Here is a 20209-nt window from a genome sequence, read left to right on the forward strand (position 1 = left end):
CCATTTATAACACTGTGTAAAATCCAGTCTCTCTTTCATCAGTACTAATGGAAGTGAATGATAGTATGAGGTGATGGAAACATTTTATTTCCTAAACACTTCTCAGTTTGCCGTTGATTTCGGTTACTCCGGAGGACTGATCTTTCACAGCTGTTGCAAAATGTAAGTGGGTTTTTTCCCTGCTGTGCAGATATCTGGCTTTTTCTAAACTCTCCGTGGCACAAAAGGGTCTTTTTAAAATGTCACAAATACAAAGCAATTTATGTTGGCATTAAATGTAAACATTTTGCTGTGGTTGTTTATGGAAGAAATTGAAAGTTTAGGAGTGAATGGGTAAAAAAAGATAAATATTGAGCAACCTTCTTATAGAAACAAGAATGCGAGTTACACATAGTTTATTTCTTAGGAAATATCTTACATTCAGTTTTATCAGATACTGTTTGAAAATCCTTGGGGCTTTGGTTTTATATAATTACAGTAGTGCCTTTTATTGTGTACTCCTGCTTTTTGAAAGTAAATTTTGTCAAATGTAGTGGCGTATGGAAGAACTATCTGTTGAATGCTTGCTTGTGGTCTAAGGCTAGTGAAAAGTAGAGAAAACGACATTTGCACCTAGATAAAATTACATATATAAATAAATACAAATACGCTTAGATAGCCGCATACGAGTAAAAACTGGCTAAAACTGCCTATGATATCAAGTGTTGGGGTAGGTTTTAAGTGAGAACTTTACTTGTAGGAATTATTTTCCGCTGAGGGTTAGCGCTGGACATTAATGCATACATATGGAAGCACAATGTTGATTCAGATGGAAGAGGAAATATCAATTTAGATTGAGGAATGTGTTCCTTATAATCCTCCCTGTTCTCAGTTATTCTTATAGAGCTTTGCATAGAGCTTGTAGCTATGGTGCGGGAATACTAACTTCAGTAGCAGATGTGAGCCTGAAGCTTATTACATGTTTCACCAGATGTTTCATTTATCTTTAGGGCAACCTTCTGGTTTGTTTTTTATATCAAACACTGTGAGAAATCAAAATTCTGAATGTATTTTAAACATGTTATGGGCATTGGAGATAAAGGAACCCTTTTATAACCTACAGAAGCATTATGATGTTTCATATTTAATATATTTTTCTTTTAAACCATATTTCAATAAGGTACTTTATAAGTTCATGTATTGATCCAATTTTCTTTACACTAAGCTTGCTTGTAAAGAAAATGTAGTCGTAAACTGAGCGGGTTTTGTTTGTGAATGCTTATTGTCTACTTTTATATTTCTATATTAATAGCTCGTTCTAATATTTCAAATATTTGTTGTTAAAATTTGTCTACAGTTTAAAATCTTCAGGTTGAAGAAAGCTCAGCGTTTTCAGTAATAACTTTGAATTTCAAGAAGAGGCACCATAGAGAAGGGCGATTCAGTTGGTGGTTGTGGAGGGAAACTTGTCTTTGGGACATTTCTGTGTCTTTGCACAATGGCCACAGTCTCAGTGCAGAATAAGAGGTCAGAAATTCAGCTTCAGTGTTCCTGTGCCTGCTCACGTACTTAAACCACGTGCCATCCTTGCCCTGAGTTACAAGGTTGTCCTAAAGCTGCCGTCTGTTTGGTGTCTCTTAATGAAACACTTGAACCGCAAGGCAGGAGTAGTAGGGTAGAACAAAAGCAAATTTTGGAAAGTCTTACTGGTGAAAATTGTAGGGGACAGCGAGCCTATAAAAATCAAGCACATTTAGGAGCTTTGCTCGTCAGGTACTTTCTCTGCCTTCTCTCTTTACTTTCATTGCTGTTTTAGATCCCTGTAAAAGAAATACCCCACTTACAAACTTAATGAAAAAGCAGAATGAATTATTAGTCAACTTCAACTGAAAAGTAAGTAGGAACCAAGTAAATAATCTGAATTTCTGAATATTATACACGATCTGGAGAAAAATAGTAATAAAATGTTGTCAGTTTGTGAAATCAAACATAAGTGTAATTCTTCTCTTGAAATGCACCACTGGAAAACAGCAGATCTTTTTTGCTCTCGTCCTTGAAATGAGAAGTACAAGACAGTCATTTCTATAACACTTTGGATCAAGAGTTTGTGAACTCCAGTGTAACGTGGAGCAGATCTTAACAAAGACTGCTCCATGCCTGTGATCCCTTGTTTGTGGGTCCCTCGTTTGTGACCGTGCAAATGTCTCTCTCCTTTGGGACTTAATTACAAAACCTCTCCGTAACCACTGCAATTGCTCACCTAGAAAAGTAATATTGGGAGAGTAATTAATATATTTATAGCTGTCTTTTAAAACAACAGCTGGCAATCGGAGGCAGTGCGGTGTGATCAGCAGTTGATCCCAACATAGAATTCAGATGTCTGCTGGAAAAGCTTCTTGGTGTATATTGAAATCTGGGGTGGTTCCTCTGTTCCTCCTCACGCTTCCAAAGTAACCCCTAGGGACGTGAGCCAGGAGGATAGACTTCTGTTGCTGTGTGAACGTGTGGGGCTAAGGAGAACCAAAGTGAACAGACTTGGCTTGGCTCCTGGTTTAAAAGAAGGTGGTGGAACAGGTAAATGTTTGGTTTGAAAATCTCACTGAAGGGTTGTCCATTGAGGAAACGAAACCATTTACTGTTGCTGAGAGACTCATAGAAGCCTGAATTTGTGAAGCTGCTGTGGATTCAGCTCTCCCACACCTGAGTTTCTGATGTTTTTCTGTCAGTTGGCTGAATGTTTCTAACCCGCAAGGCCCTGGTGGCATCTTCACGTGGGGCCTTCTCATCCACCCGCCGAAAGGGTGGGATGTGGTTTCCCCGACCCCTCCACCCTACATGTGAAAGCTCAAGGAGGATTATTTGTCAGAAGAGTGTCTTAGACTCTTAAACCAAACAGTAACTGGAAAATATGACTTATCAGGCAGGAAAAAAAATCCCTCTTCCTCATGCCAGCGACCGGTGTGATGTAGACGGTGTTTTATGGCGAGTGACTCTGTGTCTCTGTGTATGCACCAGTGCTCTCTACCAAGCAGAGCGGTGGCTCACTGTCTTCCTACAGAAAGAAGGACTTTTTTTGGCAGTCCCCTTGGGTATATTCTTATGATAAAATACGGAGGAGGTGTTAGAAACACAAATTGCAGTTTTTGAGTAGGTGTTTGGAGACTGAGAGCGATATAAACATCGCCTTCCTCTGAGGCAAAGAAAACTTCTGATGAAGTTTGCATATTTCCTGCTAGCACTGGGTATTATGATTGTGATACATAAAAATAAACCAAATCGGGAATTTTAAAATAATTATTTCAATTAAACAGAAGTTGAGCTTATTTTTACTGAGTTATCACCTTTCCAGATCCTTCAGTTAGCACTGTTCCCCTCATAAAACTTCTTTATTCTGAGCTGCTTTCTGATATGTGTATATATCTGTGACACATGTAAATGTTCATTTTTCAGTGAATTACTTCAGAATATAGCTTTCTTTGTAATATTTTGCAGAGAAAGGGTATTCAGCAGTTTAGATTTTAGACTGACTATAATATTTTTCAAGGGGATTTACTGACTTTGCTGTTGATGGCTGCAACAGTCTTCCTCAAGTTTCTTGATTTAAATGCAATTTTAGCCAGCGGAGCTCACGGTCAGTGTATTGAGATGCTTTTTAATTTGTTATAGCATATTTCTTTCTGCCGTTTTTCCCTGTCTGTTGAACAAAATGAATTCTCTAGGCCTTTCTTTTCAAGTTCACTTGACATTGCAGTTCACTGTTATTCAGTCCTTGGCTTTGTTTCCCTTCTGTCCTCTGACAGTTCTGTATTTTCGTGTTTGCCTACCATATTGAACTGCAGTTGCAAATCTAAGCACAGTTTGTGAAAAAAATATTTTTGGACTGTCTTAGCCATGTTAATTTTTTGAAACCATTTCTGTTGCATTTTTGACATTCATTGAGAGTGAATAAAATAAATATAGTATGTGGCTGTTAACCAAAGATTTTGTACCTATTGTAACAAGTGTCTTGTTTGCATTTGAAAAAGTATTTAGGCTGAATCCTTTGAGAATTATATAGTGCTCTGCATAATTGCTTTTAACGTTTTCAATAACTAACAAAAAGATGAATGCAGAATGAAAATAACTGCTTTTGAAACAGAAAAAGTCTCCTTTGATGAAATTTCACACTACGGTTGTTTGTTTCTAAAAGCCTGTATTTTACTCAAACACAACTTGGATCACCATAATTTTTCTCTAGTGCGTAGCAGAACTTTTGTGAACTTGGTCCCTTTTAAAAACATCAAACAATGATATTTTGTGACTTGGATTAGTGTTTGGTGTTTTTCACGTTTTCCTTCTCCCTCTTAACAAGGTTCTAACTTACTAAGCCATCTTTCCAGTCACAGATCCACTGAACAGCTGGGGTTGGAAGGGATGTCCAGAGGTCTTTGGTCCCATCGCCCTGCTCAAAATACAGTCAGCTAGGGCAGGCTGCTCAGGGTTTTGTCCACTCAGGTTTTGATTATCTCTGAGAATGGAGACTCCACATCTTCTTGGAGCAGTCTGTTCCACAATTCACTCATCCTAACAATAGGAAGAGTGACTTTTGTTTAAGTTGAATTTCCTGTGCCCTTTACCGCTGATCCTAATGGTGGGCACCACTGAGAAGTCTTTTTTTTTCCCCTTCTTTATCTCCTCGCCCCTTTCCTGCTTAAGTACTTAGACTGATAAGATCCCCCTGGGACTTTTCCAGGCCGAACAGTCCCAGCTCTCTCAGCCTTTCCTCCAGTCCATTAATCATCTTCATGCCCTTTTGTTGGACTCTCTCCAATATGTCCATCTCTCTCTCGCACTGAGGAGCCCAGCACTAGGCACAGCACTCCAGGGGTGGCCTCACCAAGCTGAGCAGAGGGGAAGGATCACCTCTCTTGCCCTGCTTGTGATGCCCGATGCAGCCTAGGAGACTGTTGGCCGTCTTTGCTGCAAGGGCACGCTGCTGGCCCAGGTCCCACAGGAACTTTTCTGCAGAGCTGCTGTCTAGCTGGTCAACCCCAACACGTGTTGGTGCCTGGGATTATTCCTCCCCACGTGCACGTCTGGTGCTGCTTGTTACAGCCCCTCTGCCTTTTACCTCGGGTCTGTTTGGGCTGTATTAATCTTGATGAACTTTTAAAAAATCCAGGTATTCTCTAGTTATGAAGGCATTTTGGCAGCCCGTGAAAGTAGAGGAACCACCAGGTGATGCAGTGATTCATTTTTTCCTCTAACTGGGGTGTTGCGCTCTTTGGCTGCTGTCAGAGTAAATGGTGAATGCTGTCTCGAGCTTAAAGTCTTCAGAGGAGAAGCACAAATGGAAGGTATTGATTTGTCCAGTGTCTGTCAGCTGAGCAAGTAATGGAACAGCAGCCTCTTGCCTCCAGCTCCAAAGGTTCACCATGCTTTCTCTTACTCATTAGAGAACTGATAGTTGTGGATCCATCCTTGTACTTCCCAACTTGTTTCCCATGTACAAAACCTACTTTAAGTTTATAACTTCCTCCTTGGCACAGAGTATGTCTTCTGCCTGTTTAAACAGGGTGTGAGTTTAGTTCTTGGCTACTTTAAAAGAACAAGCCACACTTAGATATAAAAGTTGCAAGTGTTATGTTGCTGAAATATTAGCTTTGGCTTGCAGAATTGTGCTGTATGATGTTACATACCCTAGAAAGGGGAGAAATTCACCCTAGCTTTGTCTTACAGCTCAGTCTAAAAGCCAAGAGCTTTATTTTCTAAATTTACGATTCTTAAGCTTTTGAGGGTCTGAGTTTTGTTTAAATTATTTGGTAATCTTTGCATTTGATTGTAGTGTGTGATCTCAAGTTGTCAGATGCCAAAGGCTGCTTGTGAGAAGACGTGACTGTCTCTCACCTCAAATATCTAGCCACTCCTGTTTTTATTGTTCCTCTTGCTGTGCTATGGAAAAGGCTTTTTGAAGCTTGTCTGCGTTGTCTGTAACATCGTGAATTCATTGTTTGAGGACACACTGAAGAATTTGCACTAAAAATAGGGTATTACTGGTGGTAGCCTGGGCTTTAGGACTAAGGAACGCCAATATTAGTGCCTCTCAGTAGGTACCTTGCAGTGTTAAAGCTTCTCAACACACCAATACCATGCAGTGACGTGGAGTTTTCTTGTAGTATTGAGTTGCCTTGGTCTAAATGTCCTAGCTGTCCATTTATGATCCGAGCAATGCTGTGAAATTGTAAGTTTTTCTGTTTTTGTTCTTGTTTGCTTTTGGTAGAGACAAACATTGTAATGCTGCAAATGATCACTTGCAGTGAGGTCTCTGTCTTGTTTGTTACTGGGCAGTGCCCTTTTTATTACTTACTGTTGAACTTAAGTGTAGTAGTAATAGACATATTCTTACGGTTTACTTCAAGGTATAAGGTAGTTGCTGAATTACTTGCTTTACAACACCATTTTTGCACACTTACAAAAATATGACCATGTGCGTTAACATTTGCTATGGTATTTATCTTGTTTCTTGGTTTAATGCTTGTCAAAACAGTATTTTGGTATATTCGCTCTCTCCTTCCTTCCTTCATCATCTCTCTCTTGTGTGTGTCCACGTGTATATGCACACACAAGTGAAAACAAGGAAGCAGTAAGTGATAAGAAATCTGATTTCCTTGGGAAGAAAACTTGACCTGTAACAGTTAACAACTCGGATTGTCCAAGACAAGATTGGAAGTCTGGTACAGAAATAGTTCAGGGATTTGGAGAGTGTTAATGCATCGACACAGTTGGGCTGGATCTGTCGTGGCTGGTTGAAATATCATTTAGTTATACCAGGTTTTACTTTCTCCACATCTGTGTGGAAAGCCTCTGAAGACTCAACAATGCTTATTTAAGTACTTCAGTGATTTTTGCATGTTAAAACGAGGACTGGCTCTTCCTTTTTTTTTTTCCCTCCCAAGTGTGGCATTCTAAAATGTGTTTCTCTGCCCCAATTAAGGAGAGAGCATTCTCGTCGAAAGGCAGCAGGGGCTGGAAAAAATTGGTTTCCACGGTTCTCGTGTCGTAATGGTGTAGTTCTCCAGTGCTGCCAAGCCTTTCAAAACTTTACCTGCTGGCTTTCCTTGGCATCCACGTTGTAAGTAGAAATCTGTACTGTTATGCCTCAAAGCTTACACTTTAAAAATGTTAAGTAACTTAATGACGATTCACTAATTAAATGTTGCACGATGTTGTGGCAGCAGTGATGTAAGGAAACAGTACAGTGACGTAGCAGTGGTGTTCTCCTTGAACATCCCTGCGTCGGAATTGGCATAAGGTCAAGGTTTCACCTAATGAAGCAGAAAACATTTCTTCAGTTGATCAGCTCCAAAATTCTGTAACACGTTGTTTTTCTTTATCCCATCAGTGCTAAACAATGATGTTAGAAGTGTGTTAAAAATAAATAAATGTGGATGCCATCATTCTGTATGACAGCTTTCTGGTAAGAATATCCTATTTTCTCATCACCGTAGGCTCTTGCTTCCTGCTAGCATCCATGGTCACTAAATGGCATTTTGCATCTCCAGTTCACTGCTGATGCTTTTGCCCATCATGTCAACATTTGCGTAATATTATTTGGCTTTGGGAATTGGAGGAGGTTGGTTTCCACAGGCAGGAAGGGATTGCCTCTATTGGAGCTTGATTTCACCTGCTGTTCCTTGGTGCAGCCAGCAGCTTCCAAAATGATTGTGCCATGGCCATTGGCAGGCAGGACTTGATTAAAAAAAAAAGAAAAAGCACAGGTTTTCATGAGATGTGAAAGTGTCTTCTTGTCCAGCTGCAATTATGTAGAAGACTTCCAGGCAAATTCCTTCATAATTTTGGGACCACTGTCCGCTACCTACTTGTCCTCCAAAGTATTTTATTTTTTAGCCTCCCTAGATGTTAATCAGGGTCTTCCACTGTTCAGCCCACCTACAAACAGTTCCCTTAGTAGTGTTTCACAAACTAAAATCTATCTTAAGAGAATTGCAAAGAGCTCATGGTAACCAACATGCTACAATAAAGTACCAATGTAATGTATATTCCCTGCGAATATTTTATTTTATAGATTTTAAAAAAAAGGCAATTATTTCTTATTCTCAGTTCTGTCTCTCATTAGGCATCAGCTAAGTACGGATCCACAGCCTCCACATGTGCAACGCAAGTCTTTCATTTCATCTGTAGAAATAGTTAGCTGGAGGGGTTGGTTAGTTATCCTTCCAGAAACCTACATGTTAAGATATTTTTGTGTTAGCATTATGATAGTAAAAGTCAGCATTTTTTTCCCCTTTGATTTAAAGAGTTGTCCAGCGATAATAAGTGATGTAGGTGAATGTATCCATCTCCTGGGTAGTTGTTGGGTCTGTAGTCTGAGAGCTGAACCAGCCCCTCTCAGACCTTTCTGTGTACAAAGTAAATAATAATAAAGGTTCTTATTGTGGCAGGAATGGCAGGCAAGAGGACTTGATTAATTTTTATCTGAAAGTCAGTGCTTGACAAAGTGAGGGGCTGACCACACGTCTCATAGTGGAGAGGTGGTTGTGCATCTTTTTTGGATTCAGGATGACTTGTACCTTCTGTGGATGGCAGTTGTGTTGCGTGTGGTTTGAGGGCTTGGCTAGTAGATCCAAACTAAGGTACCCTTGGCTGGTGCTTTTGTGGCTCTTAATCATCTGAATGGGGTGTCTTGGTCTTTCTATGCATGGTGGACAGCCGAATGGCTACATGCTGTATGGGATGTGTTACCAGGGTGTCAGGTGTTTTAAGAGGTATGTTGGAATGTCCTTGTGACTCTGTTCATCGAGGTATTGTACAGGGCTCCTACCTATTGATTTAAAAGAAAGAAACACTGTATTATCAGCAAGTAACAGCAAGTGGACCATATAAAACTAGGAGGCTTTGTAAAACTATTGTGAATTTTGCTGGGAATTTGTGTGGGGACCCTCCATCCTTCCTGATAGGAGCAGTACCTGGTTATTATTTCTGGTCTTCTGGCACGTGGTGGGATCCTGCTCTGTGCGAATGGGCCCCAGTGGAAGATGCTCTAAGCCTGAGGCTGAAGACGTGCTTGTCTCTTTTTTTTTTTTTTCCTCCCAAATGCACTTAACACATTTGAAAGCTAGATACTTGTGTAATTTTGATTCAAAAGGCATGCTTAAGGGGGTATCAACCACATTCTTCCTATGCTTTGCCAAAAAATAGAACTTTTCTTGACTGATTCTGCTGCCAAATGTTTCAACAGTGTTATCCCTGCATTATGGGCTGATGGAGGTCACAGAAAACAAATAGCTTGTGTAATTTCCAACTGAAGAAATAGTCTGTAGCAATGTTTTTCTTTTTAATAAATCCTGTTTTACGGTAAGAACGACCCATGAAAATTGTTGTGTGAGTGGGGTGTCTGCCCAGTGCCTGGACCACATTTTGTGAGCTTGAAACGTGAGAACAGTGCAAGAGATTCTTCAAAACTAGATGTGCGGATGCTTAATACCCAGCCGGCCGAAAACCCCTTGCTTCACTGTACCGGGTAAGATGAGATGGGTGATCTGGCTGTTGAAGATGCCCCTATTTCCCGCATCCCCCAGCTTTTTGCAATGCAAGCACATAATGGTACAATTTTCACAAAGTAGCAAGTTTTACAAAAACAGAAAATCTTTCTATTTTTCAAGGGGAGGTGGGGAGGTTTAAAAGGCTGAAAACCTCTCATGTGAAGTCACCTTCAATTTTCTTCACTTACTGAGAAGGTACTAACGAAATGAGACAGTCCTTCTTGTGATGTATACTGCATGACACCACAGATTTTTAAAATGCAGCGGATTGCTGAGTAGTTTCCATTACACTGTCTGTCCTGATTTTGCTTTCAAACTGTCAAATGTGAAAATCTGTGTTAAATTAAAAAAAAAAAAAGTTAAAGTTATCGTGTAATTCATTAGTCTTAAAACATTTCAATTTTTTTCCCAGATAATTTAATAAGATCTTAGAACAGTTTTGTGATAGAAAATTTCATAAAAATACATTGGATTGTATCCGTTAATCTTTTTGGTATTTGGAAAAGGGGTTAGATTCTCACCACACTTTCTTGTTTTATTGTGTGCGTAATTGCTTTGTAACTTGTAGCACTGAGGTAGGTATGTTGATAATATTTTGTAAAGAGCGAGCTCTTTTGACTGTTAACGTAGCCTTGCGTGAGTAAACAAGCAAAAATCAATGGCCAGTAGAGAAACTAAAGAAGTTTCTTTGGAATTTGGCCTCTTAACCACGCTGTTCTTAAAATTTATTTTGTAAAGGAGGTGCTCAGTCAAATAAGTTACTGTACCAAACAGTTGAGCTTGGGTTTTGACCATACTGGCTCCCTTTCGTGCCTTTAATCTTACTTTGAATTTTAGCACCTAGAATCATATTCACTAGACTGAAATTGTATAAGTAAAGGCTTCAAGGTGCTGAAGTTGATGGGAATGCTTTCCTAATAGAAAACATTTGATGCTTTCCCTAGGAATTTGATTTTTATTAGGAAATCAGATTGCATCTTCTTGCTCTTTTACAAGGAAAGCAACAATTAGGTTGGCCAGATGGCAGTTTTTAGTAGTATAATTTACTGCTATTGTGACAATGTAGTGCTGATTGAAACTTTTTTTATTGATTTCAATATTGGACTAGATGCATCTCCAGCCAACAGCCAAAAATAGTAGTGTAGTAAGCCAAATGGAAATTTTAGATACCAAAAATGTTTACCTGCCTTATAGGAGGAGATTGAGGATTAAGTGATGAGTGTTTGTACAGTATGTGAAGATGTAGCTCTCTATATAAATGTCAAGAAAACTACTCCAGATATATGGTGGAAAACATTCACAATGTGTTCCATTTGTCTTATGACAATTCCTTCTTAAAGATCATTGTTAACAAAGTAGTGACGTTTGTATTGCTTGACTTCAACTTAACTTCAGAATGTTAGTTTAGAATGGATTTCCGCATTAAAAAATGTTTTTTAGAAGACTCAAGTGTTTTAGTATTTCTGGAAGTTATTCTTATGCTTTTATCCTTTGGAATACTGTTGCAAACTTCAAAAGACAATTTTGGAAGTCATCTTGATGGTCCTGCCCATCTCTTCTAGGCTCTTCTTGAGGTTCAGGTGTGTTTGTTTAGAAACAGCACAGGTTTCCTTTACCTTGAGTTGTGTAGGGAGTTGTGCAGTCAGTAAGATTTAGTTAGCTTTTCCAACGGCTTATCTGAGCATTCACTTACGTTTTAATAAAATTACACGATAGCTTGATTGGTTTGATTGCCTCCTTACTCGGTGGTTATGCGCTTAGAGTGAAGCCCCAAGCTTGCTGTCAGTGAGCACTGGGCGAGTGCCAGCACATGTGCAGGAAGTGGTGTGCTTCCATTTGCTGCTTTACGTTGTCCTGTCACGCACATCCCCATGTTCCCCATTCCCTTGTTTTACTCCTTTCCTCTGGAAACTTGTCCGTATTCTTCTTCATTCCCACCACTGGCAGCTGTCCCTTCCTGCCTTGCTTCCTCTGGTAGGAAGCGCGACCTTGTGCTGGGCCACGTCTCGGAGCAGCCTCTGTCGAGCACCGAGCCAGTGGTTGGGCGATCACTGCCTCTCTTGGTGTGGTCCCGAGCTCCAGGACAGCCACCCCTGCACGTGCAGTTACTGCCAAGCCTCCCATCATCAATTCTGGTGGAGAGTGTGTGTGGGCAACTGCTGTCTGCATCAGTAATAAACAGCGGTCCAGAAGCAGGTGCTTACATCGGGGGGACTGTCTCCCCTTAGAAGCACTCCAGACACGTTTTATTTTCATGCTCCTGTTCCTTGTTGCCATTCACCTACAGGTTAAGATACCTCCTTTAGCTGTCATACACTTTTTCTGCACAGCTCTCATTTGACATCGCTCAGTGCTGTGGTAAAACTAAGGTTGAATTGTGATCGGCATTAAAAATGAATGAGCTTGCTGAGCCTGCACAATTAATAGTTAATTTAGTTTTCCCTCTTTTGTTCCTCTCCCCTTCTTTCTCGTAAAATGAAGGTCTTCGGGCTTAAAAAGTGTTGAGAAACTAGCAAATGATCATGTACTCATAGAAGACAGCTGGGATTGCTCTTCATACAGCAGCAGCATCAATGTCATAAATGGAGGTGATTGCTCCAGATTTGTTTCAATTTATCCCATAGTCTCTATTAAAATAGAAGAAAAAAAGAAACTAAAACATTTGTGCTTTTCCAAGGGCATGCAGTTTTTTCACCAGAATTCCTAACTTATTAAAATGTAACAATTCCTTAAGAAAAATTTAATTCACTTTGGACAAATTTATTCTGCCCTTCTTTCTTTAATCCCTGAATGTGGCAAATGAAGTGGAGTTGAATTAAGTCTTTTGACTCACTTTTGTTTTTGTGGTCTTGTGATTGACTATGACTCTTGGACTTTTGCCTATTTTCAGGTGATTTTTTTCCCATCCAGCTATTCACAGGCCCTGGTCTGCTTAGCTTCCAAGTCTAGAGGAGATCAGGTGCTTTCAGCCTGCTATAGCAAAAATGCATAAAATAGAGTACTGTTTTGTAACCGACTTGATATTTCAGAGGAGGAAATGAATATTATAGAGGAAGGCAATATTTACTTTTAATTTTTTTTTCTCCCTGAATAGGTGAATTGTTGAGTTACTAAGCTTGTGCATTTGTCTTGGGAGAAAGTTGGGGGTTGGATATAGATAAAAATCTGCAAATACATGCATACATGTGTGTTGTAGTCTTAAGCTTAAGAAATATGTTTCAGTGGTATCTAAAGGCTTTTTCAGGTGAAATATTGCCATCGCTGGAATTAACCGTTTTCTTGTTTTCTTATTTCTCTTTGCCAACCCCTCCTATTTTTTATTTTTTCACCAGAATAAGTTGGCTGTTGTGATGCTTATATTCGTATTTTCACAATTTGAGTTGCTATCGATAGAGGCAGTCCATGTGATTCTTAGTTTTTTAGACAATTAATTGAGATTGTATGTGTGGAGGGAAATGAATTAATCTGTTGTCTCCATAATTCTCTGCACTTAATTAAATTAAATAAATCAATTTTCCTTCTTTTCAAATGCATACGCTAGTTCCTTGAACTAGCATCTGCTAACTTGTTTTAGTCATTGAAGATACTGTCTGAAGCATACATGTGGTTTGGCAGAGCTTAATATGCATAGAAAAAACAGAATTTTTTGTGCTGCTAAAAAGTACCATGGAGTGTATAGCACTTGTTTAGAATGCTCGCTACCACATGGTAGCACTTCAAAAGAGACAAATTATTGCCTGAAAAATACTCGCCATGTTAGAAGCGGTGCTACAAAAGGGGTATTTTGGCTGGTTTTCAGTATAGCTTGACCAGAATAACCAAAATTGGCCATGCCCGTGTTGGTTAAATTCAGAGAAGTGTTGGTGCAGAAGCTGGTTACTGTGTCTTTTGAGAGACTTCAGTGTATCTGTCTTTTGAGTGCCCAAGGTTCTGCGAGGAAATAGTATTCATCCTCAGGTAGTCAGGGCAGTCTTTGAGGGGGCCCTTGGGGGTGAAAGGTGTGGGAAAGGTCTCAAAATTGTTCTTGAAATCACTTGAAATCACTTGACGTGCCCTTGTGAAGACACATGTAACTTTTGCTGCTTGAATTTCTAGCTGAAGCACCAATTTGCTGAATATGAGTCAAGACAGACGCCAAAAGTGTGAAATCCAGCCTGGAGGTTATGGTAACAGTAGAGGTTTTTAGTTTCTTTTGTAATGCCACGGGTGTTCAGTGGGTGCTGCAGAGAGCTGGATGAGCAGCAATGCCAAACCAGTCCGCAGCCCATGGTACTGGTACGAAGTTCTCTTCTGGGGAGACATCTTGGTTGCCACCTTTCAAACCAGACTTCTTAAGATGTAACAACTTAAAATAGGTTTTGGAAATTGAGGTCCTACACGTCTAAGGTGCCGTCAGATGCATTGGTCAGATATGCACATCTAGTTTTTACCAGTAGTCTGAAGATGGGCAGCTGGAAATGCATCTCGTTGATAGTAACAATACCTATTTCAGAACTGAATTTTGGCAACCTGTACATCGCTATGTGACTTCCTAAGATATGGATGTTAATAATTCGTTTATAAAGACATTAAAATAATACAATTTTAGAGTGTTGAATAAACTTGCATCATGTGTCAGGCTGCTACAAGAACGCTTGTTTTGGAAGAGTTTTAGAAATAAACTGTTACTTCAAGCAGGATGTGAATTTGCCAATTGTTTGTGAACTCCAATGCCTTAATTTGTTTGTATTTTAAAATCACCACATCGACTGTTTTTTTTTTTCAGTATCTCAGTTGATTTGGCCTATTCTGAACTTAGGTTTTCAGACAGTGAAATTATTGACTGAGGATGTTTTAAGGTGTTTAAGCAATATGGCTGAGTTGTCCCCAGTGTTAAATGGGTCACCACATCACTGATGAACACATCAGTGTTCAGTTCTTGGCCTCGTCTGTTCTATTATATAAATTTGGGTATGTTATTTTCTTATTGTTAACATAGGGGATATACCTCTTCTGTGTTAAAACCTAGGTAGTTTCTAATGTTGCCAGAATTTTTTGGAAAAGGAGAAAGTGTTGATGTTATTTTAATATTTTCTTTAATTTTGTACAACAGGTTTGTTAAAACTTAGTATAAATCAGGGAAAAAAAATACCCACTGAACTACTTCAATAGTCTCTTCTGTTTCTGTGTTCAGTTAAGGGATTTCGTTAGTACAAATTCACACAAGTAGCAGTCAGATTCAAGTAAAGCACCTATTCTGTACAGTTTTGTGCTTTCTTTTCCAGCTGTAGATAAATTATAATAATGCTTACTAGCTGCATTGATTTTTCTCCTTCCCTTCTGCCTACCTGTTAAATTTGTTTGCAAATATGCAAAAAAAAAAGAAGGCAATTTTAGAGGAAGAATACTTTTTTGCTATCATTAAAAAAAAACAAAACAAAACAAAAAAAAAACAATTCTGTTGAAAAAAACCCACCCTTGCAGGTGCTCAGGAGATGGACGTGGGGTCCTGTATTACGGTATTCCTGTTCTCAATGCGGGAAGCACAGAAAAGTGCAAACGTGCCTGATAGCTTGCCTCATCATAACAAAGCTTCTGAACAGATAGTTTCCTTAAAATACAGGTTTCACTGTTTAAACGAAAACAGTCTTCTAGTCTGATTGACTATTCCCCAGCCCTTTTCCATGCTCACGTAAGTTCTGGGTGTTCTCAGTCTTGGTGGCACCTTTGCAGCGTGGTTAAGGAAGGAGGAGGGTACCCACGTTTCCAAATCCTGGGCTTTGAACCAGTGAACTCCTTGGTGGAGTGCCTGACTTTCTCCAGTTCTAGCAGAATGGGGACCACATAGGAAAAAAGCTCTTGCCTAAGCTGGGCTTAACTTGTAGGTAGAAAGATGATGTTTTGTAGATTGGGCAAAAAATGTAAAGAAAAGGTGGCGATGATAACAACAAAAGCAACTTGGGGGCTGTTACCCATTTGTGCAAGTTGGCAGCTTGTTGGAGCTATCTAGCAGCTAATACGTGTTATAAAATATATATGTTTGGTTAAAAGAGTTTCCATTTCTCTCTGGTGGGGACTGCATCATGTTTTAATTTCTGCAGTTGTTTTCCCAAGGCAGAGATGTTAGCTATTGATGCTTTATTGGTTCTTTGAGATTTTTCCGCTATTGCCTTCATTATCATCTAACTGCTAACAGTCTTCGGAGGAGGAATTGCTGACTTGAATCTGGATGGTTTTCAGCGAGTCCTTTTTCTTCTACGTGATATCTCAAACTTATGTTCAGTCACACGCTGCTGGTTATACTGCGTTTAGAAAAGAAGCTGTCCTGGAAGTTAATTACAGGTTACCTCTCAGTGAATGCTTTTAAGAGTGTGATATGCCTCATTCAGGTTTTTAAAGTTTTGGATGTTTTCTTAGGGTGTTCCCTGTCTTCAGCATCTCCTTAAGATCTCTTAAGGGAGAAATGATCTGAATGGGTCGACCATATGATTTCACAGGAATCTGTAGGTAAAATATCTTTTTTCCATCACCGTGTGGCTACCTGTACTTAGTGTCCTCAATTGCAAGAGAATCTCCACTGCCAGGAGCAGTATAACTCAGCTGTCTAAAAATCCACACTTAATTTAATTCTCAAAAAATGTTTTCTCTCTCCCAACTGCTTTTGAAAATCCATACCTATTTTTTTTTTCCTTTTCATGATTTCATCTAGCTGGAAAGCATTTAACCATAATTTCATGTCTTAGCATGTCCTAGCAAGTAATGTCAAAAGCAAGTCTTACTTGCTTTTTACACAGATGAAACTTTAAAAAACATTTTTTAACCAAAGAAGCCTATTCTATCTGAATTTTCCACATTTATTAAAAATATCGTGCTTTTTCTATTCAAAGTCATGGTTCCTGCAGTAATCTTATAGTTCTGGGCAAAGTTTGTGTTTAATAAGTTTTATTTTTAAAAGGGAGAGACTTAATACCCCCACCCCTGATGCACACGCAAAACAGGAAACAATAAAACGTAAATTTAAGGACTGGGATGCTCTGACAAGCTGGATCTTGGCTTTGCTTTTGTGAGAAAAGTGGGAAATGTCTTGAGGTACTACCTGCTGAAGCAGCACAGGCTGCTGAGTAAGGAGGATTCGTGGAAGTGGCTAGTATTTCTGGAAGCTGTGCGATGAAAGGGGGATTAAAATGTATTTTATTTCAGTCTGGCAAGGGGGAAGGTTTTCATACTGACATTAGAATAGCTGTTTTCATCAGTTCAGACTACTTAGCTGTCTGTCCAGAGGAGTGTAGTGGCATCCTTACATGTGCCTTGGTTTGGTGACAGCCAAGAGGTGCAGGCCTTTTCCCTGCATGCAGCACGTGGGGTTTCAGACTGTAGCCTGGATGGGTTTGCGTGTTAGTTTGGGATGCTAGATTATCGTTGGTGTCCCGGGTGAAACACAAATTGTAAGTCATGTATGCTAAAAGATTATGAAATAGAATGCAAGCACCAACATATGCTGATGGAAAAAGTCTGGAAGTGATCATGTAAATGTATGTAGATTACTTTAAAAATACAATTAACAAGATATGGAGATGTAAAAGGGCTAGCAGGCTGCAGAATTTAGTTTGTATTTTCTATGATAGTTTGGAAAATGTTTGTCCATTCTTGAAAAATCTCTTTATATCTTTAAAGAATATAATTGTTTTTTCTGCTGGTTATGATATGAAGTGGGGTCTGAACACTTAGCACGTTCTGTCCTCTAATTAAGTTGTTGCTCTCTTTTATAATGAATATCATATTTTCATCTGTGCAAGGAGAAGCCATGGGAAAAAAATAACAAAAATAAATGCACAGGATCGAGTTGGTTTTATATTTGTGAATTTGCAGCTGCAGACAAAACTTCAGGATTGTGTAGTATTGCATCTGATTTCGTAGGAGTTGGCTGTGAGCATGGGCACACTGAATTCTGCTCCCTTATGTATAGTCAGCAGGCACAGTGTCTGTCTGAAAGGTCTGGTAAGTGATAAGGTGTGTGGATCTGCTTGTTAGGATCATCTTAAGCGTTGCTTCGTAGAATGCTCTTCCATCAAGGCAATCTGTTTTAACGAGGCATGTGATAGAAACAGAATTTTATTCATCGGTACAATAAAATATTACAGCTATTGGTGTAAAAATCAACAAATTTTCTCTACTGTTTAAAATGTGTATGGTTTATATACTGTGTGTGTGTATAAAAAGAAGAAACAGTGTTAAGAACTTAAGAACAAATGGAATCAAAACTCTCTGACAACTATAGCTGGTGCCCCAAACTACAATACTGAAAATGTAGTTCTCAGTTATGGTGAAGACTCAAGTGAGTTCTCTCCTATTTCTTATATACATTAAACAATTTTCCTTTTGATTCTAAAAATTATCTAATTCCTGACAGTATTATAACTTAACTCATGATTTTTTTTTTTTACAAAATGGTAGATTGCTACTGCTTAGTGAAACCCAGTATCTGAATTTTTTTTATGAATGAGCAAGGTAATAGACACTGTAAATGACACGTAACAGTTTGTTGATCATGTTAGCAATTAAGTCCAGCTGAAAAAAGAAAAAGTCTGCTTACTTAGGCTAGTCTTACTCTCTGAGGAAGCTCTGGATTCTCCTGCAGATAGTCCAGTAGTGAATAAACAAACTTCTATGCAGTTGCAACAATGAAAAAGAAAAAAATACGGTTCAGTCATTTAATATTAAACTCTCTCTAGAAATAGTACGGGTTGTGTAAGTTTACTTTTCAAACATGCTTTCTGTTTAATCTAGTTCAATACCAGATGGAAATGATGCGAAGCCTTCGCCACGTAAACATTGATCATCTTCACGTCGGCTGGTACCAGTCCACATACTATGGCTCTTTTGTCACCCGTGCCCTCCTGGACTCCCAGTTCAGTTACCAGCACGCAATTGAGGAGTCTGTAGTTCTCATTTACGGTTAGTATGAGGTTTCCTTTATTATTCTTTTCCCCTCTTAATATTATTACTACTATTTTTGTATTCTGTCTTTTGCCTGTAAGAGTAGCCTGGCAGGCCTTTTCAAGTAAATACCAACCCTGTGTCTACGGCAGCCTCAGCAGCAGCTAAGTCTAGACAGGGTTTCCTTCTTTCTGTTTATTTTTCTTGCTATCAGAGCCCTGATGTGTACGTTTTGGAATGCTGGAGTAGCTGCTTCATTTTTATTCCTTCATCTCCCCTCCCTCGTCGGAGGGGCTGGTGGAACTCGACCAGATGTCTAACAAACCCCGATTGCTAGCGTGTCTGGCTCTGTACGTGACTGACCAATCATGACACGAATTGCCAAGTTTTTTTATACCTCTGACAGAAGCATACAAAACCTGGACTGTTTCTTAGCACAAAGATTTTTTTCTTTTCTGCCTATTTAATGGTGTTTCCTCAAGCTCTCCAGACCAGATGTTCTGTGCTGTATCAGAACCGTAGGCAATTTAACAGCTTTATAGCCTTCCCCCTCCCCAAACACTCACAGTTTGCCATATCTGGCAGACTTGCATATAGTTTCCAGCTGAGAAGTAAATGTAACGTCCTGAGTATCTGTCAGAAAAAATACTAATGAATACGATCAATCTTATGAGCTGCCCCAAAATTGTTTCAGTATGTTAACAATTGGATTACAGTAAAGAACAAGTTGTTAAAGTATACTTATATTGGCTGGAAACATTGCATCATCAGACCTTGATGAATTTTCCACTTGTTTCAGTCTATTTTGGTTTTCATTTTATCACCGATTGCTAAAAGTTTTACTGTGTTAAGTTTCAGACAACATGAATGTTAACACAGCTTTTATTCTAATGTTGGCATGCTTCAGCCATTATCATGCAGCAAGTGTTAAGCTTCTTTGTCCTAGGAATGTAACAGTTTGTTTAGAAAATTTCCCCCTAAGTTCCGTATAGTGTGTCAAGGCAAAATTAATCGTTTTATATACCGGTTACATTGTTGTGCGTGAAGCACCGGGGCAACTTGATCTGAATTGGCTTATTGCAAATCTAAAATATTTTTTTTATAAAATGTTGCTTAACGAATATTTTGATTTACTGCATAATAATAACTAGAGGGAAAAATATTTATTTAAATGAGGTAGCTCTTACATGAGTTATGTAGATAGTTCACATGAAGGAAAAAGAAAATGTGAATTAGACCATTAATGGGGGAATAATGTCACGAGTAGAATGGGTCTATATCCCTCTGTGTTCACCAAGTTATGTTTATTAATTAGCCTCATTTTATATAGTTCAGCTGTATTTTACATTTCAGTACAATACACTTACTTTGGCTATGGTCTCCATTGTGTTGTCTGAATTTTAAAATAAGATTTAGATTTTTTTGCCTCCTGTTTGTCATTCATATACTGAAATAAAAAGCAGTCTGGGGTTTATAATAATCTTCCTCCATTTTTGATTACAGATCCTATTAAGACTGCCCAAGGGTCTTTGTCACTAAAGGCGTATAGGCTGACTCCCAAGCTGATGGAAGTTTGCAAGGAAAAAGACTTCTCTCCAGAAGCGTAAGTAATTGAAAAGAATGTTTTCTCATAGTTTTACCTGGATTATTTGGTAGGCAGGAAGGTACGTGGGGTGATAAAATACTGTATTTTAAAAATCTCGTGTAATAGCGTGTGCTGGGGAAACCGGATAGATTATGTGTAGTGATACAGTGTGCCAAGAAGGAACAAG

At 39.0% G+C, this 20209-nt stretch overlaps 1 protein-coding gene across 1 annotated transcript in view; it reads left to right on the forward strand.

The window, feature by feature from the left end:
* The window catches only part of EIF3H (eukaryotic translation initiation factor 3 subunit H), an 85526-nt gene that overhangs the window by 50305 nt on the left and 15012 nt on the right, over window positions 1–20209 (forward strand). The window contains exons 3-4 of the mRNA XM_083823822.1: window positions 18288–18455; window positions 19941–20040. Coding sequence (XP_083679948.1) covers window positions 18288–18455; window positions 19941–20040 — 268 coding nt within the window. The remainder of the gene's footprint in view (window positions 1–18287; window positions 18456–19940; window positions 20041–20209) is intronic.

Source organism: Anser anser, assembly GCF_964211835.1.
Source record: "Anser anser genome assembly, chromosome: 2".
NCBI lineage: Eukaryota > Metazoa > Chordata > Aves > Anseriformes > Anatidae > Anser > Anser anser.